General features: G+C 56.1%; 2 protein-coding genes and 1 long non-coding RNA gene across 3 annotated transcripts in view; 2 read left to right on the forward strand and 1 right to left on the reverse strand.

Moving 5' to 3' along the window:
- Window positions 1–1,804: 1,804 nt before the first annotated feature.
- CIMAP1C (ciliary microtubule associated protein 1C) lies at window positions 1,805–5,559 on the reverse strand. Its single transcript, XM_077123693.1, has 4 exons — window positions 5,106–5,559; window positions 4,212–4,322; window positions 3,265–3,378; window positions 1,805–2,650 (listed from the first exon to the last, which is right to left on the reverse strand). The coding sequence occupies exons 1-4, from the start codon at window positions 5,224–5,226 to the stop codon at window positions 2,169–2,171; spliced, it is 828 nt and encodes a 275-aa protein (XP_076979808.1). The 5' UTR covers window positions 5,227–5,559; the 3' UTR covers window positions 1,805–2,168.
- Window positions 5,560–7,686: 2,127 nt separating this feature from the next.
- Window positions 7,687–14,030, forward strand: LOC143652267 (uncharacterized). The gene is made up of 4 exons (XR_013160540.1): window positions 7,687–8,722; window positions 12,879–12,986; window positions 13,436–13,613; window positions 13,804–14,030. It is a non-coding gene; the product is annotated as an uncharacterized LOC143652267 (long non-coding RNA).
- A 1,237-nt stretch (window positions 14,031–15,267) lies between these two features.
- The window catches only part of CSPG4 (chondroitin sulfate proteoglycan 4), a 36,958-nt gene continuing 25,564 nt past the window's right edge, over window positions 15,268–26,661 (forward strand). Inside the window, exon 1 of the mRNA XM_077123694.1 lies at window positions 15,268–15,411. Coding sequence (XP_076979809.1) covers window positions 15,324–15,411 — 88 coding nt within the window. The 5' untranslated portion in view covers window positions 15,268–15,323. The remainder of the gene's footprint in view (window positions 15,412–26,661) is intronic.

The following is a 26,661-nucleotide window of genomic DNA, read 5'->3' on the forward strand; positions in this document are numbered from 1 at the left end:
GATCAGTTAAAAAATAAGGTCAAAAATTAAATAAATAATGGAGGAGGGATAAAGGGATGTTTTGGGTGTTCATTTTAATTTTTTCTTTTGGAGTAATGAAAATGTTCAAAAATTGATTGTGGGGCTAAATGCACAACTAAATGATGATACTGTGAGCCATTGATTGTGCACTTTGGATGATTATATGGTATGTGAATATATCTCAATAAAATTGCATTAAAAATGTATATTTCTAAGGGGAAAAAATAGAAAATCCTCTTCAGAAGAGCTGTCCAGAGCTCAGCCAGCAACTCCCCTGACTTGGTGAGCGGAGCATTGCCTGCTGCCACTGCTGGCCCTGCCCTGCCCCCACCTGACACTCCAGCCCAAGCATCACTAATTTTTGCAGCCACCATGATAAATGGCATTGTTGGCAAAAAGACATCTTTCTAATCCGCTGCAGGACACGTGGGTCCCCGAGCTCATGGGCTCTCTCTCCAGCCTACTCAGGCCAGCCTTGCAGAGGAGTGGGGAGGACAGGACAGACCCACCAAAACTGGACAGATGCACGGAAGGGCCTGGAGACAGGCAGGTGGCGGAAGGGATCACGGGCCTAGAATCAGTTATATCCACTGTGGGATTTTCTCCCAGCCCCACCACCCTCTTTTTAAATACTTAGCTACATTTTGTTTTGTTTTTGAATATTCCAAATATATTCTCTGCTCCTTTCTGTCCAAAGTTAGATCTTCAACTGAAACCTGAGTATGGCTCAAATTTGCAAGGGTTGAGCGGCCATTTCTGTCTCACTCAGCATGCTGAAGGCAGGACGTCGGGCTGAGCCAGCGGGTCTGGGGGCTGTCCGTGCACCCTCCCCAAGTCTTCTGGCACCCTCCCTCCATAGTTCCACTGAATGTCTTCAGCTGTACCCTCCCACCCCCAGCACCCTCTGGTTGCCAGATCAGGGGTAAAACCCCCCACCCCCACACACCACCGTCCTGTGGCCAGGGCAGCTGGGAGACCGGCTGCGACCAGGATGCCAAGAGTTAGGAAAGGACAAATACCAGCCACCAAGACCTGCCATCTCCCCAGAGGCCCCAGCCTCCCCAAACACCAGCAGGAGAGCTGTCTGCCCAAACTCGGGGATGCCAGGAGGGGGCTGCAGGGTTGCGGTCTGGATTCAAGAACATGGCCGTGCTGCCCCCTGCTGGCTAGATGGCAGCTTCTCGAACCGGCTCCGCCAGGCTAAGCCAGCTAGGCTGGGGACTGACAAGCAACCCTTCACAGACAGTATGTGACATGCAGAGCCCTCTCCCAAGCAGCCAGGCTCTGCCCCGTCCTGTCCAACCCTCTCCCACTGCCCAGAGAATCTTCTGAAAATACTGCACGTTAACCCAGCCCATCACCTTAAGGAGAAAGCCTGAGTCCCCTCTAAACTTCCCACAACCTCGCCCTGATTATCGCCCCAGGCTCCTATCATCCCGAGCCCCCCAGTTCCCTGTCCCTGCCCCCTCTAACCCCACATGTAGGCCTTTGCTCCCCCCATTACCTCCGCCAGGAATACTGCCCTTCCTACGGGGTCCCCACCTATCCTCTTGGCTTCCCCCAGGAACAGTCCCTGCTTCCCCACCCCCACCCCCAATGGCCCCTCCCTCCTCTGCCCATCCCCACTCGCCCTGCTCCCGTCATGGGCACTGACCACTGTCAGGGATCAAAATCACACCATTCTGGAGATGGAGGGGAATGCAGACATCTCCCGGGTCCACCCGGGTCCAGAGGGCGACCCTGAGGCCCAGAGAGGGTCAGAAGTTGCACAAAGTCACACAGTATCACAGTATTTAATGTCAGAGTTAGGGCTAGAACTCGGATCTCCGGACTCTCCGCCCAGGGTTCCTGGGAGGGTGTGTTGCCGCCTCCCCCGATGAACAAGTAGAGAACTCCCTGAGGACAGGGACCCCTACAACGCCTCGCAGTGCCCTCCTCGCCCAATGCTGCGCTCAGAGGAAGAAACTGTGAGCGTCTGCCAAACTAAGGGAAAAACAAACAAATGAAAATATTTATCTGGTGTCTTGCATGTGCTGGACACCCAGCGGACAGCAGCTCTGCCACTCCACCTCATGGCCGAGGAGCTCAATTTGGTGTAGAAAAATAACATCTGTGGGACGGGGTGGGCGCGCGCCCCCGGAGGGCCCTCAGTCCCGCACGTGGACGACCAGCGGGCACAGGTGGGGCGAGTGCTTGACGCCCATGGTGAAAGCGGGGATGCGGGGCTTGTGCGCGGTCACCTGCTGGACGTCGTGGGAGCCGGGGCCGGGCCGGGGCGTGTGGTCGCCCGGGTAGGCGAAGCGCTTGGCCAGGCTGTGGACGGGGCTGCGGTTCTGGTAGGCGGACGGCTCGGGCCGGGCGTACGCGGCGGGGCCGGGGCCCCCTGCCACATCCTCCTTGTAGAACCAGTTCTTGTCCCGGGAGGCCAGGCTATGGCAGGGGGCGGCTCGGTTGACAGGGACTTTGAGCCCCAGCAGGAGTGGCAGCTGGTACTGGTTGGGGGCCGGGTTAGGGTCCCGCACTCTGTATGGGCACCGGTAGCCAATGGTGTACCGGGGAGCCCGGCGCTCCCCAGGCGGGTGGATCTTCTCCAAGAAGTAGTGGGAGGGGGCCGGGGTGGGACTTATGCCTGAAAGCGGGCAAAGCGGGGGGAAGGGGTCTCAGGGCTGGGCCAGGCCACACCACCTGATATCCAGCTGATGGGTCCAAGTAGGGAGCTAAGGTCTTGGCTAGACTGACGTGACTTCAGCCTCAGGGCAGGGACATCACGACCCCTGCATGGGGCCATGGGACAGCACAATAGTGGCTTAGGCCACCCTGCCATCAGGATTGTGACACTGTTGTCATCAGGTAAGAACCACAGTGTCACCATAACGTCATCCCTGGGCTGTCCACATCCAGGCAGTACCCTACGGCAGCACCGTGAAAGCATCTCGAGATCACTACAGCCCATGAGCCCATAAGCGTGGCAAGACCAGGATAGGAGCCCCATAAAATTCTTATCATAATGTCACCCTCGTGACTTAAATATCGTGACATCGGCTTCAACTCACAGCATAGGGACATCGGTGTCTTGATGTGACATTGCAGGGAGATGCCAGCATCCACAGACACACCTGGGGAAGGTGGCTGTGACCCTTTGCCCCTCACTCTGATCCTAAGCATGGGTCCCCACCCTCTACCCACCCCACCCCCGACCTCTACACCGTCCTCCCTCCCTCCCCAGCCCCAGCCCCATCTTACGCATATTGGAGATGTGTTCCCCCATGGGGACCTGCGGGCAGCTGGACATTCCAAACCGGGTTATTTTGGGATCCAAGGGATAGCAAGGCCCAGGGCTGCACACGTCTTCGATCCCTGTAGGGTGGCCAAGGAGAGGGCTGGGTCAGCCCCAGAGGCCACCCCTGCCTTCAGGCAAGATTCCCCTCCCCACAGGCGAGGAGCAGGGGCTCCCTCCCGATCCCTTTGGCTCTCGCATATTTCAGGACCCTTGATCTCCTCATCCGTAAAATGATGCTTTCAGCACATGGCCTGCCATTCTCAAGAACTTGCTCAGAGGAACAGATCGCATTCTGGTCAGCTGTCCACACTGCAGGGACTGATGCCGAGGGGTGCTGACAGCCACGGTAGCTGCTGTTGGTAGCTTAGAGGCCCAGCTCAGGCCGAGGGTTCCTCTGCTGAGGGAGGTATCTCCCCAGGGTGGGCACCTGAGATCTCGGACCCCCAAACCCACACCTCCCTGCCCAGCCTCTCCTCTCCCCGATCTTGGCCAGCAGCCCCCGCTCTTCCCTGGCTCCATATCCTGCCCCTTCAGAGTGTACTGGGAGGTGGAGACCCCCCACTCTCCAGACCCGCCAGGCATTCCAACACGGCAGCTACAGCTGAAGGGCCTCAGCCAAAGGCCAGATAGAAAGGAGACCCTGCTCTGCCAGCTGTAACGTGACAGCGCCCTTTCAGAGCTCCCTCGTGAGGTCCAGTTGGGAGAAATCCACAGGGACATTTTTCAGAGGGGGTGGGTCACCTGAGCTTCCTTCTGGACCCAAGGGGACCTCCCAGGTGCCCCACACAGGATAGGTGTTGGTCCCTAGAGGTCTGTGGTTACAGAGAAAGGCCCCAGGCCTCTCACTGACCCCCCACCATCCCTGCCATACCCCACCTGCAGGGGGACAGTGGGCGCGGCCACCACTCACGCTTCTCTGAGTGCCGGACGTGCAGGGTGTACGCGGGCTCCTGGAACATGGACGCATCGTGGTCTATGTAGCCCGTACAGGACGGCCGCAGGTATTTGGCGGGCCCCGGGCCTGTGCAGACGGACAGGGCAGGCTTCAGCCTGGGCCCACTGGGCCAGAGGCAGGGGAAGCCCCGAGCCCAGTGCACGTGAGAACGGTGGGGTCTTTGTGGCACTGACGCCACACTGCCATCCATCCCATCACTGAGATGCTCCCTTTGGGGGAATGAAGCCTTCCCAGATAAACTGCAACTTCCCGTGGACAGGCAATGCATAATGATAAAGGTTAAGAGTTACGATTAACTGAGAACTTACTCTGTGCCAAATGCTCTGCTAAGCATTTTATGTGAATTATTCCATTTAAACCTCCTAACAACCCTATAAGACAGCTGCTGTATTTGTCTCCATCTTACAGGTGGGAAAAGTGAGGTTTAGAAATATCAATTTGCCCAACATCACACAAACTGTATGAAAATTCTAAAACCATCAACCAGCAGAACGCAAGCGTTCACTTTTTATGCTAAATCACCTCCAACTTGGAGCAATAATCAGTCATTAGCAATGTGATAGGAATGACTTTGTTGGCTCCCAGCTGAGAGTAAGATTCAAAGGAAACCAGGAGAGTTATGCTGACGTCTCCACGGAAGTCCTTAGCTTTTTTCCAGTACTGGCTTCATTGCACACCCCGTGCCCCCACCCTCTCCTACCCCATGAAAAATCCCCACAGCTTCCGCTGCCAGCGAGTTCCAGCTCAGAAGCGTAGGTCTTAGGCTTGGAGGAGAGCTGAGGGGGCTCTGCAGGGGGCAGCCCTAGCAGGCTGCACACCCTCAGCCCAGGACAGGGCTTCTGAACTCACCTCTGAGCATTGCCATGATGACAGGAGTCTGCTTTATCTCCTGCCATGAGGGCAACTTCACCTTCTTTTCTGGGTGCTGCCCATAGAACACAGGGTTCCTGGTCTCCTTGGGCAGTTTCATGGCTGGGGCCGGGTGGGGGGTGGGGGTGGGCAACGGTAGCTCCTGTAGGGTCAAGGAACTGGGCCTGGTAGGACTTATATGGGTCGCCCTTCCCCAGGCCCCTGTGTCTGCTCTCTCCCAGACTACAGGGGCCCCTGGGGGCTGGGAAGGAAGAGGGTCTTCTGGCTTGAACAGCTGAGGCTGTTTGGGATGCAGCCAGCCACAGAGCCTGGCAGGCTGGAGCTGGGATGACGTCACGGCAGCACTTGGCCCATTGGAGCCCGGTGTGTTTATTTGCCCCGGTTGCCGTGGCGCCTCAACTGCAGTCTAGAAATTCTATGTTGGGAGCTCGGTGGTGAAACCCTAAGAACTCGGCCCCCCTGCCCACCACCCACAGCCAGGCTATGCAACCTAATGGTCCCCAGGACCCTGGGATGGGGAAGAGAAAGGGAGAGGTGGAATGACAGACAGAGCCACCCCCCATGGGTGCCTTCAGTTTGAAGAAAGGGATGAAAATTGTGGGTAGGTCATTGGGATAGCAACTACACAGCTCCCTTGGGAGCTCTCCACCCCAGTGCCTCTCCCACCTAACTCCCCAGGCTCTGTACATGCTGTCCCTTCTATCAAAGTCTGTTTTTCCTGGGGAAAGGATCATGTCAACTATTTCACACTAAAGTGTGACTGTCTGATAGCACTTTCCCAGGCTCCTGTCCCAGGGCATGGTATCTTCAGAGGCCCATGTCTAGCTGAAGGAACTTTTGCCTGCTAGTAGCATTTTACACAGGGAATGGAAGCAAGTAAAGGAGAGGTGGGGGGTGGGGTGTTGCTGAGGCCACAAGGGGCCATTTTATGTGCTTGTGGCTAAGATCATCCCCTTGCGGGGGGGGAGGGAACATGAGAGAAAATGGTAAGGGTTAAGGAAGATGCCCAGCCACCAGATGATTGATGGGTGGGCCCAGGACTGAGGGAACTCTGGAGGTGCCTGCACCCTGAAAAACCCAGGAGCTTTGTGCTCCTGACCCACCGGGTCAGAACTCAGGCTGAGAACTTGATGTGAACTTGAGAAGAAGGTTTCTATCTCAGGAGCCTGAGGACTGCTGGCTTTACTGATGGTGTCTGTCACTACCCAGTTATACAGATAAGGAAACCAAGGGCTAGAAAAGGGGAAGGACTTGCCCAAAGTCTTCCATTGCATCAGGAGTAGAGATGCAACCAGGACATGACCCCTGCTTCAAAATCCAGAGCTGCCTCTATCGTCTAATCTAAGAACATCAAATCCAAACCGTGCTCTGAACTTATTCCAACCAGCCGGTGCAGTGAGGACTCAGAGAAGTGGACTGGCGAGAGCTGATGGGTGCTCTTTCCGGAAGCCCCTGGAGGGACTGAAGGGCTCACAACATTGGGCAGGGTCCCACCCCAGTGGCCAAGGACTTTCTCGCACCTCCCACCCTCCCAAGGGGCAGCCAAGCCTCGGCTTTCTGAGGAGGGGAAGGCAGAGCAAAGCTGGGATTGGCCCAGCCTCAGTGGACCTCTGGCCATGGACAATGCTGCCTGTCCACCCACTTTCTCACCAGCTTTTCCAGCCCCAGGCCTGGACCCCTGAGGGTCCCCCAGTGCTGAGAGGGGTGAAATCTGTGTAAGGATACCCCACCTTCCTGTCTGGTAGGGTCTCCAAGTATTTCAGACCCAGGGAGCCTACCTGATTCCCTCCCTGCTGTTCTCCTGTCTATTGTCTTTGTGCACAGTTCTCATGGGGAAACTGAGGCACCCCATATCCCAGCAGGTCACCAGCCACCACACATCTGCTCTGGCTTTAACAGGGTCTTGACTCGCCTCTAAAGTGGCCCTCAGCCTTCTCCAAAGCTGGCTGTTCTCTCCTTTATAACCCCTCATACCTCAGAATCTAAGATAGAGTAGGTCACTGACCTCCTTGGGACCCAGACAGTGCCTCTTCCCCATCAAAGGCATGGCTCCTCTGGGGTCCCAGCAGCCGCGCAAGTCCCTGTTCGTCTCCTCGGGACTGCCATCTGCCCCTCACCTGTAAACCTCGTAGCTTTGGCCCACAGTCTTCTCCCCAACTCCTGTCTTCACCCCAGTGACTTAGGCCTCCCCTAGACCACCCCCCCAATCCCCGGTCCCCCAGTTCCCAGACCTCTTCACCTCCAAATACCTTCCCTCCACTCCTCTATGCCCCTCTCAAAGCCATGTGGGCCCCTCACCCACCTCCCACAGCATTGACCATGTACCTCCTCTGGAATGCCATCTCCTGCCCTTCCACTTACCTTGCTGTAGAAAACATCCCCTCCTAGCATTGAGACCCCATCCACTGCCACTTCACTTTCTCCTCATCCTCACCTCCCCCCTGCCTTCCCTTCCTGCCTCCAGCTTCTTCCCTAATAAAGCCCAACCTGAATACCCAAGTATCCTTGTCTACCTACCTACAACAGGTGGCTAAGAGCTGCTGGGTTCAGTAGCTGGTCCAGACCCCCAGACTTGTCCTCCATGCTACCAAACCTTTGCTCAGTCCTTCTACATGTCTGGGCCCTCCTCTAGTCCCCTGCTGGCTCCTCCTTAGCAGAGAAAATAGAGGCGGTCGGACCGGGACTCTTGACTTGAACCCTGCCTGAACATTCTCTCCCAGCCATCTGCTGCCACCTGCCCCTGCCTCCCTCCCGGGCTTGGGAGGCCTGCCAAGACCTCCTGCTTCCTCCTGCCTCCTCAACAGCCTTTTGCTATCAATTGCTGGCCTCTCCCTGGACATGAGCCTCTCATCTGGCTCCTTCCTATCAAGCTCTGGATATCCTTAAGTCCTATCTATTAAAATCCATCTCCCTGGACCCACACAACGCTCAATCTCACTTCCCCAGTCGCAGACAAACTTCCCCAAAGGGGGGTTTTCCCTGATTGCTTTGATTTCTCATTCCCTTCTCATGCTCCAGCCCACCACCAGTTAGCCCAGTGCTATCATCACTCCACCTTAACTGGTCTTGGTTAGATTCCCAACAACCTGCGCACAGCGGCTGCATCCGAGGACACTTCTCATCCTCATCCAGGTTGGCCTCTTGGCAGCACTGGTCCCAAACGACTGACAACCTCCTCCTTGCAGCGCCCTCCACGATATATTCCTGGTTTTCCTCCCCTCTCTTTGGCTGCTCCTTCCCAGGCTTGCTTCCTGGCTGTTCTTCCTCAACCTGACCTTTAAATGTTGGTGTATGCTTATTAACGGCAAAGGGAAAAACAGGAGCTTTGCAACGGAGAAGGCTGGCAGGCACCACCTCGATCAAGTAATGCAAGTTAGCAGCACCAGCAGATGGGACTGTGCAGGACGCAGCGTCACTTCTGGGATGCTCCCGCCAAACAGGCATAAGCAAAACTAAGCACAAGGAAACATCAGGAAAATCCAAACCAAGAGTTCATTCTACAAAATAACTGGCCTGCACTAACATCATGAAAGACAAAAAAAAAAAAAAAAAAAAAAACACGGAAAAACTGTTTCAGATTAAGAGAATCGAAAGAGGTATGACAACTAAATGCAATGTGAGCCAAAATTTTCTTTTGCTATAAAATATCTTATTAGGAAACCTGGCAAAATCTGAATAAGGCTTACAGATTAGCTCCGTGTATTGTACCAACGTTAATTTCTTGATTTTGATCATTGCACTGGGGTTATGAAAGAAGGTTCTTGTTCTTATGAAAGACACACTGAAGTATTTAAGGATATAGAAGCATTATTTCTGCAATTACTCCCAAATGGTTCCAAAAAATTAAACACAGACATAGAGAGAAAAATGTGGTAAGGCATTAACATTTGGGAAATGCAGGTAAGAGTAGATGGGAAATGTTTGCAACAGTTTTGTCACTTTTCTTGTAAATCCAAAATAACATCAAAATATAAAGTTAGGGGGAAAATGTTGATGTCTCCGAGCTCAGCCCTGGGCCCTCCTTCCATCTCATACCCTCTCCTCTCTACTGGGCTATCTCAGGCTTCTATTCCATTATCAATACCCTGATAATTCCACTATATATTTTCCTCTGGCTCAGACTGTCTTAGCATCTTTAGACCCATGTATCTAAAGCCTGCCAGATGTCACTTAGGTTTCCCACAAATACCTCAAAATAAGCATGCCCAAAGCTTTCCGGTGGCATGCCCCCTCACCCCAGTCTCAGGAAAAGGCACTGCCAACCATCCAAGTGCCCAAGCCAGAAAACTGGGCTTGTCCTGGAATGTCCCTTGTCCTCACTCCCCACATTCAACCAATCACCAAGTCACTTTGGGGAGTCTGTGAGCTCCCCAGAGGCAGCGCTCCTATGACAGACACATGGCATGTGCTTAAGAAATATTTGCCAAAAAAATAAATAAATAATGGTGGAGGGGCACTAAGCGGTAAAAAAAAAATTGAATAGACTGCAATACTAGTGGTCAATGAGAGGGAGGGGTAAAGGGTATAGGATGCATGGGTCTTTTCTTTTCTCTTGTTATTTTTTCTGGAGTGATGCAAATGTTCTAAAATGATCATGGTGATGAATACACAATTATGTGATGATATTATGAGCCACTGACTGTATACATTGGGTGGACTGCACATGCGTGAAGATACCGCGATGAGAACATTTTTTTTTTTTGAGAACATTTTTTAAAAAAGAAATATTTGTCAGATAAATGAATTAATTGATCCACTAATTAAGAAAGAAGCACCACTCCTCCCCATAGAAGCACAGCCCCATTTTCTGAGTCCAGACACGTGCTCAGTCTGGCTCACGGAACTGTCATTCACAAATGTGTACGTTTGTATCAGTTATCTGTGGCTGTGTAACAAATTTCCCTAAAACTTCTCAGCTTAAAACAACCATAAACATCATCTCGCACAGTGTCTCAAGGTCAGCAATCTGGAAGGTCAGCTCTAGGGTGACAGTCAAAGTGCCAGCAGGGGCTGCAGTCATGTGAAGGCTTGGCAGGAGCTGGTAAATCCACTTCCAAATTGGGTCACTCACACAGATGGTGAGCTGGTGCTGGCTGTCGGCAGGAGGCCTCAGTTCCTCTCCACCTAGGCCTCTCCACAGGCTGCTGGAGTGTCCTCATGACATGGTGGCTGGCTTCCCCCAGAGCAAGCAATCAGAAGAGGAAGGCAGAGGTCACAGTGTGTTTTATGAACTGGCCTTAAAAGTCACACTCAATTCTTTCTGAAATGTCCTACTGACAACACGGTTCAGCCCTATTCAAAGTGGAATGGCCATGAGGGCCATCTTGGAGGCTGGCTATGCCAAGGCGCTTCACTGTACAAGGGTACCTAACCAGTGGGGTCAGTAGGGGCTGAAATCCAGGCTGTGTGTGCTTGGTAGGTAGCATTCCCCACCAAGGGCCTATGTGGGCTGGTGGTGGCCCTGCCAGCTTGGCCTCCAGCTGTCTCTTGGCTGTCAGTCCTGTCTCTCCTCCAAGGGACCCCTGGGAGTCTTGCAGAGAGCAGGACCTGACATAGACAATCACCATCATCATAACCACCAGCCGCTGCTCTTCATAAAGCCCAAGCACCTCTCTTGGAGGTCACGATCCCCACAGCACGGTGGTTTTACAGTTTACAGATGAAGAAAAGGTACAGAGAGGTGCGGTGACTTGCCTGAGACCACACAGAGAAAGCTCGGCAGGACTGGATTTCTGGCTCCTAACCCCACATTCTTTCCACTGCCCTGCCCAGCAATGTAAACATCTGAAACACACATCTCCTGACACCCAATGCAAGCCTCATTCCCAGTCCTAAGCTGGTGTTTCTCATCCTTCTTTCGGGAGTCTCACCCCTGCCCCATTCTAGACCCTAGGCAGATAAACTTTCTATCCAGACTGAGATACTACATGCCCCCTCCCAGAGGACTCGCTCTGTGGGTGGCCAGATGTGCAGCAGCAGGGCACAGAAGGGTTAACAGTATGAACTAATATTTAGAAATAGCATAACCCCAAAGGGAGTCAGCTGTAGCCAGCTGGTCACAGCCACTGAAGTCACAAACCTTTGTGGATACGGTATAGAAGCCTAGTGCCTGCTCCTAGGGACAGAGGCTTGGAGGAAAGTCCTCCAGCGGCCCCAGACCCCTGTCTCCCAAGTCCAGCTTGGGCATAGCCAGAGCCTATTGCTGGCCAAGACAAAGTCCTGCCACAGGCCTCCCATCCACAGATAGCTCCCGAGGGCAGCAAGCATAACTTTTCAGCTCCTAAACTGTGTAAGTATTAGGAATAACTTCTCCCATCACCACCACCCAGTCCCCCAGCCTGGCTGCCTACATTTGGAGGAGCCCCACAGATGCCTTCTGATAGAATCGGTCTTCTGGCCTAAGCTTGGGACCCCCAGGCCATGGAGCTCCTGGCCATGAGATCGCAGGGCCCCAAGGCTGGGACCTAAAGCCTGTGGCCTCTCGCACAGCTGTGGGCTGGGTTCTGTGTCTTTTGTGGCAGAGGGCCAGTTCCCAGAGGGCAGTGCCTGGGCAGTTAGAGAGAGCCCCTGCCCAGGCTCCACCCCACCTCGGCACAAGCCAGCAAGCCTGCTTTGGCCACAAACTCCTTGGGTGGGGCCCAGGCTGTCAGGGTACAAAACAGAGAGGCGCTCAGAGTACTGGGTCCTGGCCAACGGCAGGGCTGAGGCACAGCCATGCCCAGAGTGGGTATTCTTGATCCAAGAAGCATTAGGGATACGGGTGGCAGAAGAGCCCTGTCAGCCTGCCTGGCTGAACCCTCCTGGCAGGGAAGTGAGCCTTACTGGTTTCTCTGTCTTTTCTCCCAGAGGCAGATCACTTGGAGAAACTGAGGCAGCACATAGCACAAACTACTTTGGTTTCAGAGAATTTTAACCCTCTTCTTTGACCTGAAGGCAGGAATAGCATCCTTCTTCATTCTTCAAGTGTGTTCTTACTCTCCTCCCTCCCCTACCCGTGTGCCCTGTCCAGCACGTGGCTGGGGAAGGGTCAAAGGAGGAAAAGGTTCCTGGTCTAGGGGAGCACAAGGGGCAATGACTCACACCTCCTGACCCAGATAGGCGTGCTCCAGGGGGCGCAGGACTGCTACAGAGATCAGTCCTTCAGGGAGTCTGTGTAAGGAGAGATCAGGGTATGGGAGAGAGAGTGAGGAGGGCTTCCTGGAGGAAGGTAAGATGTGGTAAGGGAGACAGGACAATCAGGAAGGTCAGCTTGGAGGCAGGCCAACCCAAGCCAGGGAAAGTCATGGCAAAGGTCAGAAAGCAGAAGGGAGAAGGCCTGAGCCCCAAAGGATGCCGGGAAGACCCAGGCACTTCTGGGGCTGCAGGACCTGAAAGAAGTGTGCCAAGGAGGCTGGGGAGGGGACCATGGCCTTTGCTCTGAGACAGTGAAAGGCAGTTGCAAAACGACACAGAGGCTTCAACTTTCTGCCAGTCGGCCTGGCATGACTGATGATCGCTTAGCATCAGACCAGGCTCTGCAGGCTAACCAAGGGCCAGGCTGGTGCACACCAGGTTCCCTGCACGCCTTTCCCACTGAGAGCCTCCGTCTCTTCATCTGTGAAAAGGGAACACTGCCTCCCAACACACACTTCCCAGGGTCGTCAAGAGACCAGGTGAATATTTTGTAAACTGGGAAGTTCCAGCAGAGGAATGAGTGCTGAGTTACTGCTGCTGGCTGTCATTATTTTTCCGGGCCTATGTTTCTCTCCCCAGCTAGCAACAAAGCCAGGGGAGGCTCCAAGCTGATCCGGACTTGAATCTCAGCTGTGGGCGGGAACTCCCTGTCTGGAGGCTTTACAGACAGACAAACGACTCCTGATGGTGCGTAAAAGTGTGTGGGTTGAGATCAGCGAAGATGGGAGACAATAGAGGGAGAGGATGGGGGATTGGAGGGGCACTGGGGGTGGGGTCTAAGGATGGTGGAAATCTCTACCCAACTTTTTGATTCATTAAATAGCAAAAGCCTTCCCCTCCCTTCTCTGTGCATTATTAAAAAGAGAGCTCTTTTCCTCCAAACACAGTCTTCCAAAAAGCAACACCCCCCCAACCCCAGGGTCCACTTGGATAGTAATTAGCCCCTGATGAGGACCAGGTGCCTTACTGAGGATGGTGGAGAATGAAAAACAAGGGGCAAACCGTGGAATCAGTGGCTTTATTGCCACCAAGGCCAGCTAGGCAGCCCAGTCCCAGGCTTCCTAGGGTGCCCAGATGTGGGGTGCCAAAATCTCCAAAGAACAGCTAGCAACTGCCTTCTTATTCTAACCCAGCAGGCATTTATTGAGCACCCACTGTATGCAACTGCCTCTGGAGGGGAAAGTTCAAGTCAGGCCTAGAAGGGCTGGACTTTCCATCAAGTGATGCAATGCATGTGACGCTATATGCAAGCTTGAAGCACTGGGAAGATGTTGAGCAACTGCTGTATACCAGGCCCTGGGCTAGGCACTTGAGGTACATTAAAGCATTGATTTAATCCTCCCAAATCCAATTCTGCAAGTGAGAAAACTGAGGCACTGAAAGGTAAAGCATCTTGCTCAAGGTGGACAACTAAGCAGGAAAGCTGAGATTTGGACCCAGGTCTGTCGGGGTTCAAGACCAGTGCTTTATGGAATTTTTTTTTTTTTTTTTTTTGCATTGGCAGGCACCGGGAATCGAACCCAAATCTCCAGTATGGCAGGCCAGCATTCTGCCACTGCATAACCACCATCGCTCAAGACCAGTGCTTTTAAAACCACCACTCAGATGGCCCCATCACATCGTGCTGTAGTGGTATGAACACTGGGCCTAGGGTGAAAGACCTGTGGCAGGGCCCAGCCCCACCAGCTCTTTCATCTGCAAAATGGGTTCAGATTAGGGAGGTAATACAGATAAAGTTGTTGCAAACTGTAAAGTCCTGTGCATAATGTGGGACTGTCACTGGTCACAGGGAGGGCCTAGGGAGAGGCTGCACGGGGAGTGGGCTGGAGCAGGCAGGCTGTTGGTGGAGGAGATGGAGGACCTGGGGTAGAAGGGATGGGGAGCGCACTCCAGGGATGCTCTTCTACCCATCTGCTGGATAGAGAAACCGAGCCAGGCAACGCGGACGCTGGAGCAAGGCAGGGTGCGGGCAGAGCCTCAGGGCGCTGGAAGCTCTGAAATAATATTGCCCTTTCTCCTCCTGTTTTGGGACAAGGTTGATGTTGTTGCCTGGGAGGGAGCCAGGAGGAAAAGGGCCCCAGCCTGAGAGCCGTTAGGGAGGAGATAAATCCAGGGCCAGATTTCCAGGAGGCAGTCTCGGGAAGTTGAAATACCCGGATTGTGGGTCAGGAGGCTTGGGCTCCTGGCCGCAAACATCCAGGGACTTATTCTCAACCCAGAGAGTCATTTCCAGCTCTGAGCCTTGCTGTTTCCTCCTCCGCAGAAGGGAGAGGGGAGTGCGCCGTGGTCTCCCACCTTGTGTGTGTGTGTGTGATTTGTTTTGTTTTTTGAGGCAAATGAGGCCGTGGACTTGAGCATCCTTACTCTGTGGAAGAGTCCAGAGCAGGAGTCTGAAGTCCTACAGGGCAGAGAAGATCAAGGTCACAAGGCCAGTGGACTCAGAGCCCTCCAGGAGCCCAGACTGGCACCTCTCTGCCCCAGTGGGGTCCTGCTCAGGCCTCAGAGGCAACAAAGCAGCCCGTGGAGGTGGACTGGCCTTTTAGGCTTGGAGTGTGGCCCCCCTCTCCCCCCGCCCCCCGTAATCCTCCCCAAAAAGAGCACAGGGAGAGAAGTGAGGGGGCAGTCCCAGCTCAGTTCTCCTTCCCAAAGGGCTCTCTGGGAATTCCCCTAGCAGAAGCCAGACACCCAGTGCCTTTTCGCTCACCTTCTTCTGGGACTTTTGCCCCAGATCTCTAGGGTGGGCCAGAGTCTGAACGGGAGGCACGATGGTCCCCTCACCCCTGTCCCAGGGAGGAGCAGTCCAGCACGGGCCCTTTAAGAAGGTGGGGGCTAGGGGGTGGGAGGCGGGCTGGGGGGAGCCCGGGCCTGAAACCCGAGCAGGCGGGTCGGCGCCCGGCCCGCCCACGGAGTTAAGTACGGCGGGCGCTGGGGCGCCCCAGCCCGCCCAGCAGTGCCGCGCGCTCTCCGCTCCCGACTTCGCCGTCCAGACTCCGACTCCGCTCGGCTCCTCGCAGGTCCGCCGCGATGCGCTCCCGCCCGGGGCCCCCGCCTCCAGCCCCCACCCTGGCCCTGGTTTTCACCCTGTCTATGCTGACCAGCCCCGCATCCGCAGGTGAGTGCGGGGCCTGAGACCCCCGATACAGCCTGTCCAGAGCTGCGGTAGAGAGAAGGGACAAGAAGGGCCGGCGGTGCACCCCAGATGGAGAAATGAGGGGGCGGAGCTTCGCCCATCTCAGACGGGGGTCTCGGGGGTGGACCCCACCGAAGGCTCCCGGGCTACCCTGACTCAAGTTATTCAGACATTGTCCAGCACGCGTGGCCAGAGGCACCAGCCCCTGCTGCCTAGGGCGTGGCTCTGCACGCTGGATTGTCCCTGACACCCAGCAGGGCTTCCCAACGCTGTCAGGGCTCCATGTCCCCGGCAGGCTTGGAAGACCGGGTTGGTGCCCAACGGCGCCCAGTGACAGCTGGGGAGATGTGTCCCAGCCTCAGGTGCCCTGGTCCAGGCAGGAGCAGTGTGGCGGGGCAGGAATTGGAGAAGGAACCTCCCTGCCCCACTCTGTGTGAGGCCCACACACACCCTGGCCTCTATCCCCTCCAGCCTCCTGTGCTCAAGAGTCCCCTTCCCTTCTTTCTAGACTATCTGCCGCTACCTTTCTCCCATCCTCCTCTCTCCACTCCCGTCTTCCTCTTCCTCAGTGAGAGAGCCTGGCTGGTGACAGACACGATCACCCACCCTAGGCCTGGAGGAAGGGTTGGTGGCCCTCAGGTATCCTGTCCCCAAGCAGGGACTTATCCTTCAACAGCCCTGGGAGATTCCCTTCCACCCTTCCCTGTCCATGGCATTGGTGCCTGACCTCAGCAGAGACCGAATGGAAATTTGCCTTCTGAGAGACACTAGGGCGTGTCCCCTCTCTGTCACGTGGTTAGAAATCCCACCATTACAGCATTCTCCTTCAGTTAAGGCATAGTCTGGTTATGCCATGAGAAGTGGCGCCTCAGGTCCTATCAGTCATTACTACCCATGTATGAATCAGTGCTTCAGCCTACATATTTCGGGACCATTCCCAAGAGCGATTTTGAGCAGAAGAAGGGCCTGAGTCTCCCTTCCAGGAGTCCAGGCCACACCCTTTTCCCCGTCAAATGGGGAAGCCAGCTCTAATGGAGGGCATCACGAGGTACCCAGAGGGGGAATGAGTCAGAAGAGGACCCCCCACATGCACTGGGATGAGTCAGGGCTGGATCCCTCGGTTACCAGAACCTTTCCCCAGGGATCCCACCCTAAAAGGTCTTGGGGCCTGGGTGATGGGTTGGTCCTCTTGAGACATGGGAAGCAGGCTTCCAGGTGACTGGGGAGGTCAGCTTATCCAGCCCCCAGCCTCCAGCCAAGGAGGAATCCCACCATCCCCACACTCCCTTGGGCTTCAACCAACAGCCATTCTCAAATACCTTCTCAGCACTGACATGTGCAGGCATTGTGCTAGGCAATGAGGGATGCACAAAAATGGACAAGCTAAACTTGGACTCATTCAGGAGGCAGGCAAGCAAATTAAAACACAAACAGTAATTCCTGGTTGTATCTGCAAATATCCAGATGAAGACTATGGGGAAGAGAAATTCAGGGGCAAGCTGGGGCACAGTGGGGAGTTGTCAAACCTTAGAGGAAGGAAAGGGGGTCAAGACCCCAGGAAGGGGACTCAACTGGAGCAAAAGCATGGAGGTAAATATAAGAGGGATGTCAAGGTAGAAATGCCAGCAGCCTGACTGGAAGGCATATTTTGAGAGCGCGGCCAGGGAGAGCCACTGGGTTGGGGCACAGAAACCCTAAATGGCAATACAAAGCCCACGACCTATGCCCTGCTGGTTATGGGAAACCGAGGGAGGGCGGCATGGTGCCATGTGGGAATGTGTAGGGAGGGAGACAGCTGGTGTCCTCTCCCCATCCCAAGCAGAGCTTCGCTACTGCAACCTGTCTCCATCACCGCCTCTGACCCAGTTCCCTGTCGTGGTCTCTACAATAGGGGACTAGGAGCAGCCCTCACTAGAGGAAGGAATCACTCCCAGCCCCAAAGGACCTCAGGGTCTCAAGTACAAGAGCAGAGCATGCTTGGATGCTTTCCCTACTCTCATCAACACTCCAGAGTGTCCAGGTCATGGCTGCTGGAAGTCAAGTGCCCATCTGGACCAACTGTCCTATTGTACAGATAGAGAAACTGAGGCCCTAGAGAGGCAGCAGAGTGCTCTAAGTCCCACCGAACCCCCAGCCCTGCTTTGAGGAACTGCTTTAGGGCTAGGCTTGGGCCGCGGTGACAGTGTGGATAGTAAGTGTGGTGTCTGAGCTCTAGGGGAGACCCTCAGCAGGAGAAAAACCCTCGGGGAGGTTAGATTTGAGCTGATGCTTGGAGGACAGGCAGAGAAGAAAGAATACACACTCCAGGCATGGGAAACCGTGAGCAAAACCTGGGCAGTCAGAGAGAGCCCAAGGCATGCAGGAACAGTGTCCCTGCGCCTCTTCCCCAGCTGACAAAGCTGACTTCCAAATGTGAGGGGTTGGAGTGAGCCTGGGACTGGAGAACTTGGCAGGGAAGGTTCGTGTAACACCTGAATGGGGGCGTCTTCACAGCGTCGCGGGGAATATCAGGAATTGAATCGGGATCAGTTCTGCTGCCTCCGAGGATGGTTTGGGGGTGGGGGGTGCTGTTGGGGACCGACTCTGAGTTGTGTGTGCGCCTTTGTGTGCCCGTGGCCTCTAGGGCAGGGCAGGGCAGGGGCGGGGGCCAGGCCCCTTGGCCCAGCCCACCCGGCCTCTGGAAAAGCCGTTCCAGAACCGAGTACGACTGAGCACACACACCTCCCCACCACGTCCGCCCGCCCAGGCAGGACAAGAAGGGCCTTTCAGCGCTGCCCGCCGGGGGGCCGGGGGAGGGGGCCGCGCCAGGTGGGCCAGGCGGCTGGGCTGGCGATGACAGCGGGCGGGGAGCGGGGCGCATGTGGAGCTCACAGAGGAAGTGGATAGGCTCCGGGAACTGGGCGTGCTGCCCGGGAGGGGGCGGGCAGGGGAGGGGGAGTTGGAAATAACCCTGACGTTCACACTCACTGGAACACACAGCCGCGGGTGCACGCGCGAGTACGCAGATCATGCACATGGCCGCTCACAGGCTCACAGTCACCCACTGTGTCACCAGCAGCCCAGGGTGGCTGCTGCCCGTCTTGAATGCTAAACCGTTTTACCTCTCGGACCTCGGTTGGGTGGTGCTTGGGGGAAAGCCGTGAGAGCAGGATATGGAGGAGGGAGGGAGGTGCCATGGCGTCTATTCAATGCCAGGAGCAAATGCACAAGGTCTGTGGGTCTGTTGGGAATGGTACCAGCTCCCTCCCTGGTCCCTCTCCTCCTTCACCGCCCCTCCCCATCCCTGCTCCCCTCTTGCCTCCAACATGCCCCCTGTCCCAACATATGTCCAGTTCCTATAGAACCTTCTAGAGTTAGGACTCCCTCCAGGGGCAGGCTTAAAGTGGGTTCCAAAATTACTGCTAACCCCCCTGGAATTTTATGAACAAGCTTCTACTGGATCCTCGCTGGGGTAAGGGGTCTGAGCTCTCCCTGCTTCTCAGGAGGGTCCATAATTCCAAAGGGGAGAAGACAGAGCTATCTTATAACTGAATTCCTACCCCTAGAAACCCCCCATGTTGGGATGCTACCCACATCATCCTGCAGCCTCCCAGCAGCCGTGGGAGTCAGGAAACAACCCCATTTTACAGCCAAGGAAACTGAGGCTCAGTGAGAAGCATGGACTGCCTCAGGCCACACTTTGGACTCACAGGCCAGGGTGTCCTCATCCACAAAACAGCCAACCCTCCCATATCACATCAAGTGGGCAGCCACCCCCCAGCCACCCCGCAGCGAGGCCCAGCAGGGGAGAGAGCCAGGGCTCGAGCCTCACCGGCTCCCTGAGGACTCCACATTTCCCTTTCTGCCTCCCCATTCTCCTCCTTGCAAGGCCACCCCATCCCACCTCTCCAAACTCTTCCCACTTTCTCATAGCATAAACCAATCTCCTTTCCAAGAAAGCCCTTCACCCTCCTCTGAGAGCTGGAGTAGCAAATGGAGCCACATGTGTCTCAGACAGAGCTCTGGGGACTGTCGGCAGGGCTATCTAGGTGGCGTGGCTCACCCACGTTCTGGAGGTGGGGTAGGTGGGCCCAGTCTAGGACAGTGCCTGTCTGCTGACCATTTCTTCTTCCTGCTGAGCTCCTGCCCACGCCCCGGATGGCCCCCCGCCTGTGGGGAGCAGGCTCTGCCAGCTCTGGTGTACATTAGCTGGGACTCCAGCCACTGCTCCTGCTTAACCGTTTCAGACTGCCTCTCGTGGTGCATCCATGAGGCCTCCCCTCCCAGGCCTCACTGCGGAGATCCACCACCCCAGTTAGCCCCCCAAGGTTCATAGGAAACAGGACCCAGAGAGGGGCAGCCCCTTGCCCAGAGTCATACAGGAAGTCCTTAGCAGAATGGGGGTGAGGGCTTCCTGACCTTTGCCCCTGTGCACAGGTCTGGGCCATGGCCTTGCCCCCCAGGACTGGCAGCTCGCTGAGGACAAACATCCCTTCTGCTGTTCTCAGGGGTCTCCAGCTCCTTGCTGAGCCCAGGGCTGGGCCCATAGCGGGGCACAGAAATCACTGAGCCAACTAGTTGAGGGTTTTTCAGACTGGGCTTTATACCTGGAGGCTGTGAGCCTGGGATATGGGGTGCCTGCCCACCCCAGTTCACACATAGCAGCTCCATCAGCATATATTTATAGATTGGGATTTTGTGTGACTTCTTACAGAAGTCATTCTGACAAAGGGTTATCTGGCTTAAAACAAACAAACAAACAAACAAAAAAAACATTTTATAAACCAGTAAATTACTCTGAGTAAAAACAAATTGAGGTCAGGGGAGACTCAGGTCGGATACAAAGAACTGCCTGGCTTTCAAAGAATCTATGTCAAGATTAATACCAAGGGCCCCAGGAAAATGAAGGACATTTCCCCAGCTGGAGCAAGTTCTAGGGGTCCACAGCCCAATCCAGTGTCCTCCCAGGCAGGTGGGTATTCTTTGGTCCCTCCCACCTCACCTTCCTGCTCCTGCCCCTCCTGGCATCAGACAGGACATTCCTGTTCCTGAGCCCCCAGGTGGGCAAGAACCTCACAGAGCCATCCACCTGCAAACCCAAAGGCACAACCATTGTGCTGTGTCCTCCTCTTCCACCAGTATATCACATGTACCAGCCTGGCCCACAGGCTGGCTGCTGAACTAGGCCATCTAATAAGGGCCCAGAACAATCCATGACCCCTACCACTCTTCCCCCTTTGCTCAAGCTGTTTCCTAACAGCTTTCCCTCTTTCTCCCCATCCTTCAAGGTACAGCTGCAGCCCCCGCTCCTCCTGGGAGGCTTTCCCCACCACTGACCGGCTGAGCCCACAGTCCGGGTCTGCCTCCCTCTCTGTGGGTTGCAGGCCTGTGTCACCCCTGGCTCATGGCTGCAGGGCCCTAACACCTGATAGGTGCACTCACACACACACAGTGTGGCTCAGCAGCCTCACTTGGGGCCAGAAAGGAGGATGTCCAGCCCCTGAACCAGGGAAACCCTCCACTCGGGACCCACGGCCCCCGCTCCACCACCAGAGCCGGGCCCTGGCCTGGATCAGCCCACTCTCTGGGGAGAGGAGATCAACTTCCGTTCCCACCTAAGAGTCACCCCTTCCCCGCCCACATGGCAGGAGGGGACAGCTATAAATACCATTAGGCCCAGGATGCTGATTCCCACGACACTGCCCCCCGCCCCCACCCCCTTTGCTTGTGCACAGCCGCTCTCCTGCAGCTGGAGGCCAGCCAGCGAGGCAGGCTTCAGTGCGCGTGTGCGCGGGCACACACACACTCACACACTCTCCATGCTGGCCAGGGAAGGAACAAATCACCCTTTTTGGGTGTCTAGGAGCAGTTAGGAGAGAGTTCTCCTCCCGCCCCTCAGTCCTGACACAGGCCCCACCGTTCCATCCTCCTGAGTCCTCAGCTCTGGGAACCTTAACAGGAATGGGGGAGGCTGGGGTGCTGGCCCAGTGGTGCTTAAAAACAAGATATTAGGAGTGCATGGCTAGTTCGGAGTAGAATTCCTGACTGCCATGTGAGACACCCGGGTTCGATTCCCAGCCCATGCACGTCCAGAAAACAAGGCGTTAGAGAGCCTTGGATTCCATTCCAACTCAGCCACTTATTCACATTGTGACCTTGGCCAGTTGACCCCAGGCTTTCTGAACCTCAGTTTCCTCCTCTTTAAAATGGGGAGAAATGATTCCTACCTCCTTTGTGTGCTGAGGATTAAACAAGATGCTGTAAAGCAGTAAACTCTCAGTAAGTGCCTGCTCCTGAGGCTGCTCCTATTCTATTACCATCTTCTTTCTGGGGTGTGGCAGAGCTAGTAGTAAGGGGCTTCCTGCTGGGGAATCTTTGAGAAAATTTCCAGGGCAGGGGATTGGATGTGGTGGCCCTGCAAGAAGGTCTCTGTGATATGGAAAAGGGAAGCTGGGCCCCCTAGAGTGTGTCCAGGGCTACTGCCCACCAGCCTGGGCCCTTCAGAAAGTTGGGGGTGGGGGAGGTTCTGCTATCCTGGCTGAGGACCACACACCTCCCAGCCCGCCCACTCCCTGGCCTGTTTCCACAGAGCCAATAGCACCCCCAGTGGAGAGCCTTGAGCTCGGCACCCTAGAGGAACTATAAACATGTGTTGAATGAATGAGCAAATGAGAGTGGGTGGGAGGAGAGGAAGAGAATGCACAGGCCCCAGGACCTTTTATGGGAGGGAAGATCCTAGAAGCCATTCACGTCCCTGCTCTCTGCCAACTCCTCGGGGGCCCCTCTCTGGAGGTCAGTCGGGAGGCCAGGGCCCAGCGATGGGAGATGAGATGACTCAACTACCGGAGCTCCCAGAGGCGGTTATCATCACTCATTGAGCAGTGGCGGCTGCATGAGGAGGTCCAGAAACCCAGACTGAGGGAGGTGAGAGCCCTCCTCTGCCCTGGGCTGCTCAGTCCCCTGGGGTGCTAACGATGCCTGAGACTCATACATGTGAGATTGGGATTGGGGGAGGTGAGAGGAGCTGAGTCTCAGGAGAAGCCTGGGGAAAGGCCAATGGAGGGGTGCTCTGGAGTCAGGGCTGGCCAGAGCCTGGGTCCCCAGGTCAATGTCCCAGTGAGTGGGCACCCTCAGCCTTCACCCTCACAGACATGCCTCTTCTCGACAGACCATGGGCAGGGCACAGCTGGCACCCCGGATATGTGCTAATAGAACCCAGGTGTCTGGTATAGAAGCCAGGGCTGCATCTCCGGGCATCTGGGGTCCATCTGCTTCAGACATCCAGCTGCAGCCCAGCCAGGCCCCTCCAGGGATGGGTACTCCGATGGGGCCGGTCCCTCCAACTGGCAACAGCTCTGGGGAAGGGAAGATGTTGTAGAGACCTGAACCAGCTGTGCGGCGACAGTCCTGAGGACACCTGCCCCTGTTGTGTGGCCTTAGGTGACCCTGGTCCCTCACAGGGTCTCTGAGTGGGATCTTCAGTCTCCAAAGTCAGCTCCCAAATTCGAAGCTCAAGCATCTTGGGGACAGGACAGAGGACTCTGCCTCTGTCCAGAGAAAGCCGACTGCTTGTCCTGGGCCACACAGCATGGTGCTGGGCCTGGAATGGGGTTGACGGGTGACCGGCCTGCCAGAGCTCTCTGGCATTGGGAAATCACTTTCCTAAGCTGGCACCGGGTCCTTGGGCTGTCCGGGGATGAGTGGCGGCTCCTCTCCACCCTCGGTTCCCATCTTCCATCTCCTGACCCCTGCCCCACCCTGCCAAAAATAAACCCAGACCACCCCATCTCATACCAGCTGGACCCACCCAGCCCCTCCTGAGACAGTTGAGTCACTGCACGGAGCTGCTCCTTTTTTTAACTGTCTGAGTCACTATTTGTGGCACTGGCTCCATCACATACACCCCAGGCCAAAGGAGCCTGCCTGCCCAGCGCCCTGCAGCCACCCCGCAACCAAGAGAGAGGTGTGGACAGTCCCTCGCTGCAGATGTGAGTCCTGCTTGAACCACACCAGGCCTGAGCTTTCCACCCGGACTTCCTGAGACTTTAAAGAACAGAGACCTGCATCCAACTCAGCCTCCTGCCATTCTGCACAGAGGGTCCTAAGGACTCTCTATGGGACAGAAACCCCCACTGCAAATCGCCCTCGCTTCTCCTCTCCCCCTCTCCTCACAGCGTCAGCTGGCTACCCGTCTCTCCCCTTCCCCGTCTCTCCCCTTCCCCGTCTCTCCCCCTTCCCTGTCCCGCTGTCTCCCCATTCTTGTCTTTATCCTTCTCTTCTCCATCTCTGTTTCTCTGCCTCTGTCTGCCCCGTCTCTCTCTGGTCCTGCTCTTCTCTTTTCCTCCGCCTTTTACCCAATCTTAGAGGCAGTTTCTGCAGCTGGGGCCCACCCCCCGCCCCCCCCCACCCACCCCCCAGGTCCTTCTCTGCCTCCTCCGTGCACGTCTGGACCCTCACCTCAGCGCATTCCCACCAGGGACTCTGGCCCCCAAGGGACCAATTGCAGAGAAATTTTCTCCCTCACCCAAGTCCCCCCTCCCCAAAGCAGGCTACATCCTGTCCCAGGGAATGTCAGGCTCCCACAGGCACTTCCTTGGGGGCTGAGAAATGGAGGCAGGAGGCCTGGGAATGGCTCTTCCCCCACCCCTACCAAGTGGGAGCCCGGGCAGCTCCTGTCGGTGGCTGTGGCCTCCAGCTATAAATAGGGGCTCCCATCCTATTTTGTTTAAAAACAACACAAGAGTTGTCACCACAGGCCCAGGAAAAGCATTCCCTGCCTGGGGCAGTCTCCCAGCCACACCCCTCCCAGGCCAGGCACAGCTCTCTAGCTGTGGGCACCGGTGCCCTGGAGGGGACAGGAGGGCTGGGAAGGAGCCTGTGGTCAGACAAGACGGAACAATATCACAGCTCCCCAAGTGAATTTGAGTGCCTTTGCACCCCACATGCCGTGAAGGCACTTTGGGCTCCGGGAAAGGTGGGAGAGGCGTCTTCCCTGCAGGTGCCTGAGAGCATTTCATAGCCAGAAAAGAAAGAAGAGCCTGCCAGGCCGAAGGCACAGCCTGAAGGAAGACAGGGGCGTAGAACCCGTTGGGTGGAAAAGAGCCCAAGTTCCAGTGACGCTGGCACCTGGCCTGTCCAAGGCAGGGGCAGAGTCACCGGGACCTTCAGTGCCATGCTAGGGGGTTGGGTTTTGATCTGGGGGCAGTGGAAGCCATTGAAGTCTTCCAGTGTTGCTGATGGAGGAACTTTCATTTTAGAAGGTTAACTCTGCTGTTAGCAAATGGGGACAGGAAAGCCATTAAGCCAGGCAAGGGATGGTAGCCATCTGCCTTGTGGGATGGCACAGAGGAGAGAGGGCGAGACAAATCTGAAGGAGAACTTAGGGGCAGGATTGACAAAACCTGGTGGTTAGTCTGTTGTGGGGAGGGAGCAGGGAGAGGGGACTCCCAGGTCTCCACCCAGCAATGGGGGATGGTGAAGCTGCCACTGGGTGGGGAGTGGGGTGGGGGAGGGATGGCACTGAGTCCTGTTTGGAAAGGTTGGATTTGGAGGTTCCTGGGGGTTCTGTCTAGATGCTAAGGGGTCTTGGGTGGGCCCAGAGCCCTGGCGAGCTGGTGCTGGAGACAGAGATGTGAGTACCATCAGCAAAAGGGCAGAGCCTCAGGCCCGGGGGGAAGACACGGCATAGGGAGAGTATGGTGTTGAGTGGACACAGCTCACAGGCTGAATGGGTCCAAGGCCATGGCGGGTGGGACCACCTCTGGTCCGTCGTCCTCGCCATTCCTGCTGGCACGCCGCCAGCACCGGGAGCTTGCTGCTCTACCTGACTATTGTCAGGCTGCTCTGCCTGATAGAAAATCCCTCACAGGGAGCTGAGGCCCACCTCTTTTTGATCCTTTGCTCCCCTGAATGCACAGAAACTGTGGATAGGGGATCGAGCCCTGAGTCCTGTCCTCAGGCACTTCCGGGGTGGCCAGGCATGTGGCCCTTTTGCTCAGAGGAGGCTTTGCTGTACCCCCTGTAGTGACCACACCTCTCCACTGGCCACTTCCTGCTGGGCTGGGCTGAGCTGGGCTGCCCAGGGGCCAAGCGTTTGTCTGTCACCCAGCACAGATGGGAAAACTGGGGCTGGAGAGAAGGCAAGAACACGTGGCTCTGAGTGGTGTGCGCACATGTGTGTGTGTGCGTGTGTGTGTGTGTGCACGCGCGCGTGTGCCAGGGGGGCGGGAAGATGATCCCGGGCCAGGCCTCTGCTTCCCCAGTCTCTTGGACATAAGACTTCTGTCTTTGGGGTCACCCCCACCCCTCTTCCCTATAGTTCCCATGGGAGAACTGAAGCCCAGAGACAGTGGTGGCTTCTCCAGGGCTCACGGCCCGTTGGACACAGAGCTGCACCAGGCCTGTGTCCAAACTAACAGTCATCGCTTCCGCCATGCCCGGCACCCCCACTCCCGTTCACACACTCACTGTCTCCGAACCCAGCCTGCCAGGCAGAAGGGAGGCCTTGGGACAACTCCCCGCTGGCCCTGCCCTTAGCGGTTTCTCATTTCTCGTCCCAGAACTGGGGGCGGGCTTGGTGACAAGCAATGGGCTTCCCTCCTCTGGGCTCTGCCAGGAGAGGTCCTGGCCGGTCAGCCTCCCGGGGATGCCCTTCCCCAACCCAGGCAGACCCCAGACCCCCGCCTCTTCATCCCGCAGTGGGCAGGGCTGGCGTTTATCAACAGCTCCTGGAACATGCCACCCCCAGCCAGGCCCAGCCCCAGAGCCCCACCCCTCCCAGCCATACCGGGAGAGGCCGAGAGGCAGTGGCTGCCAAACTACCCATCGAAAGCAGATGCTTCTCCCTCCCTTCCTCACTCCCTCCCACCTCCATCCCAGACCCTGACAGGAGCCCCAGGGATGAGAAGGGAAAAAGCAAGTCTTCCCCAGGCAGGGGGCCAACCTTCACACCCTCCTCCCACTTCCGATTCGCATGCAGCAAACAAGCCCCCCTCCCCGCCCTTCTGTGTGCACGCAGGCACACTCACTGCACACATGTCCTAACTGATGCCCACCACACCCAGCTCTGGGGCCGGACTCACTGGGGCTTGAATACCAGCCGTCCCACCCCACGGCGTGCCGTGGAGCTCAGGGTACTGTGCTCAGAGCCTCAGTTTCCTCACCCTTCAGGGGACCCCTCCCAGGGACCGCGCAGAGAGGTTGGGGGCCTGGCAGGCCCATACCGGATCAGGAGCCCTCACTCTTGTGTCTTCC

This window comes from Tamandua tetradactyla, chromosome 12 (genome assembly GCF_023851605.1).
Source record: "Tamandua tetradactyla isolate mTamTet1 chromosome 12, mTamTet1.pri, whole genome shotgun sequence".
Taxonomy (NCBI): domain Eukaryota; kingdom Metazoa; phylum Chordata; class Mammalia; order Pilosa; family Myrmecophagidae; genus Tamandua; species Tamandua tetradactyla.

Coding starts and splice junctions, on each gene's coding strand:
- CIMAP1C (XM_077123693.1), bottom strand. CDS start 5,226: ATGAAACTGCCCAAGGAGACCAGGAACCCTGTGTTCTATGGGCAGCAC. Junction 3,379..4,211: donor CGTCCGGCACTCAGAGAAGC/GTGAGTGGTGGC, acceptor GCCACCCTACAG/GGATCGAAGACGTGTGCAGC. Junction 2,651..3,264: donor GGAACACATCTCCAATATGC/GTAAGATGGGGC, acceptor GCCCGCTTTCAG/GCATAAGTCCCACCCCGGCC.